The 2,326-nt window shown below is 36.8% G+C and overlaps 1 protein-coding gene across 1 annotated transcript in view; it reads right to left on the bottom strand.

Annotated features, from left to right (window-relative positions):
- LOC112061866 (centrosomal protein of 57 kDa-like) overlaps window positions 1-2,326 on the bottom strand; it is a 14,213-nt gene that overhangs the window by 6,152 nt on the left and 5,735 nt on the right. Inside the window, exons 2-3 of the mRNA XM_028500895.2 lie at window positions 1,257-1,458; window positions 776-897 (exon numbers count right to left, since the gene is read on the bottom strand). Coding sequence (XP_028356696.2) covers window positions 776-897; window positions 1,257-1,458 — 324 coding nt within the window. The remainder of the gene's footprint in view (window positions 1-775; window positions 898-1,256; window positions 1,459-2,326) is intronic.

Here is a 2,326-nt window from a genome sequence, read left to right on the forward strand (position 1 = left end):
GGAGCGGCTGGGCCCGTGAGCCATGGCGGCTGGACCTGCGCGTCCGGAGCCTGTGCTCCGCAACGGGAGAGGCCACAACAGTGAGAGGCCCGCGTACCACAAAAAAAATAAATAAATAAATAAAAGTTTTTAAAAGAATGGAAAATATTTAGACTAAAATAGGGAGAGAATGATATTTCCTTGATGCTAATAGTCTAATAGTTAAACCTATGGTAGTTAATAAAAGGGAGCAAATGAGATGTCTTTCAAAAAACAATGGATATTAAATTGCCCTCAGAGAGGTACATAATATGCTTATTTATACTTTTGATAGTGTACAAAGAAGTTAACATGACTTGGAAAGAAAATACAATTAAATGTATAGTATTTTTCCCATTTAAGTAAAACCCTACCAAATACAGCAATAACAATGAAGACCAATGAAATCTTCAGACACCATAACTGATCCCAAGTAATTTCAGTCCTGTGCTGTTGTACTGTTCCAAAGCAGAAGCTGTCAAAGCTGTGTGTACAGGATATGGCAGTGTGTGTGAGGATCATCCAAAGAGGAAACTCCTCTTTTTAGCTTCGCTGAAAAAACAAACCACGTTTTTCTCAAAGCTTCCACTAGCAGTATTTCAAAATGAACTACTGGTACTATTACCTTTTAAGATGGACGGAGAATTGATTATTTGTAACAGCACCATTAGTCCTCACTGAGAAAAAAGGTCTTTATATCAACTTAAATTTTCTCTATAACTAACTTTCTTGAGAGTGACTCTATGAAGTAACATACCTGTTTCTCTAATACAGACGTCCTCTCCATTTCTGCATGCTTTATCATGTTACGCATGTATTCCAATTGTTTTTCTAAAAGATCACATTTATTTTCTGCAGCTAACAGCTGAGATGTCAGCTCTAAAAAGAATACATGAGAAAAGCAGAAATTAGCTCACTCGCAGAAGTTTTAGTTTTAACAGGCTGCTTAACATGAATCGACAGTATATATAATAAACATTTTCCAGTAGCTCTAGAAGCCTTTTCAGATGACCTAAGTCATTCTCTTTCTGTATGTTAGTCTAATCTGCCTTGAATTCAGACAGTAAATATAATACAGGACATCAGCACTTGTTCCACAAAATGCTCCCAAATATAAATGTAATTCTGTAGTGCTCGAAGACACTAAGCACTAGAAAACACTCATGTGGAATTTCTTTTAGAGTGATTTTATAATACTTATTTTGATAGTGTTTCATTTCTTTCATAATTAAACAAACCTTGATTGTGCTTTGATTCCTCATTCTTTGAATTCTCCCTTTCTGGTATCTGTTCATCCAGGACTTTCTTATATTCAATTGTTCCTTTAGACAAGGTTTTCACACTTTCTTCTGCCTGAATCCTTTCAAGTTCTAAACGTCGAATTTTATCTTGAAGATTCTTCAGAGCGGAAAATATAGCTGCCAAATACAAACATGGATACTATAATACATACGGAAAAAGTTCACTGAAAAAGAATAAACTCATCTAAATAAAAAATAAAATTGATGGAGGATCACTCTTTGGGAATTATCATCACATGGTAATTGTTTAAAAAACTCCATTTAAAGACATCTTTTGAGTCTCTGAAATGTGCTAGGTACTCAAGTAAAAAGCAGAATGCCATGGTAAAAACATTTCAAAGATTTTATAAAATGGTAAAAATATTTAGCTAATCATACAAAGTTCATAAACTGTCTCAAGGCACATTATTATTATTATTATTTTTTTTGTGTGTGGTATGCAGGCCTCCCTCTGCTGTGGCCTCTCCCGTTGCGGAGGACAGGCTCCGGACGCGCAGGCTCAGCGGCCATGGCTCACGGGCCCAGCCGGCATGCGGGATCCTCCCAGACCGGGGCGCGAACCCGGTTCCCCTGCATCGGCAGGCGGACGCGCAACCACTGCGCCACCAGGTAAGCCCTCAAGGCACATTATTAACTATAAATCTTTTCTGTTTTACTAATAGGACCACATGCAGAATCCAATTATAGAGCTAAAAATAGTCAAGCACATAAAGGACTATTTCTTTTCGATCTCCAAAAAAAACCTAAGCACTCTGCCCCTCACAAAGCTTTTGATTATAAAATAATACATATTCACTGCAGAAAGCACAGGAAAATACAACAAAGAGAAGAACCGATAATCCTAAGGGATCATGACTATCAATTTTGGTCATTTCTTTCAGTCTTTTCCTATATGTATAACATATATTGAGATCAAAATTGATCTAAGTGTTTTCACTTAGCATTATGGAACTCTGAACATTCCCTCATGCAATCAGATAGACTTAAAAGATTATTTCCTTGTGACC

Source organism: Physeter macrocephalus, chromosome 16 (assembly GCF_002837175.3).
Source record: "Physeter macrocephalus isolate SW-GA chromosome 16, ASM283717v5, whole genome shotgun sequence".
In the NCBI taxonomy this organism is placed as follows: domain Eukaryota; kingdom Metazoa; phylum Chordata; class Mammalia; order Artiodactyla; family Physeteridae; genus Physeter; species Physeter macrocephalus.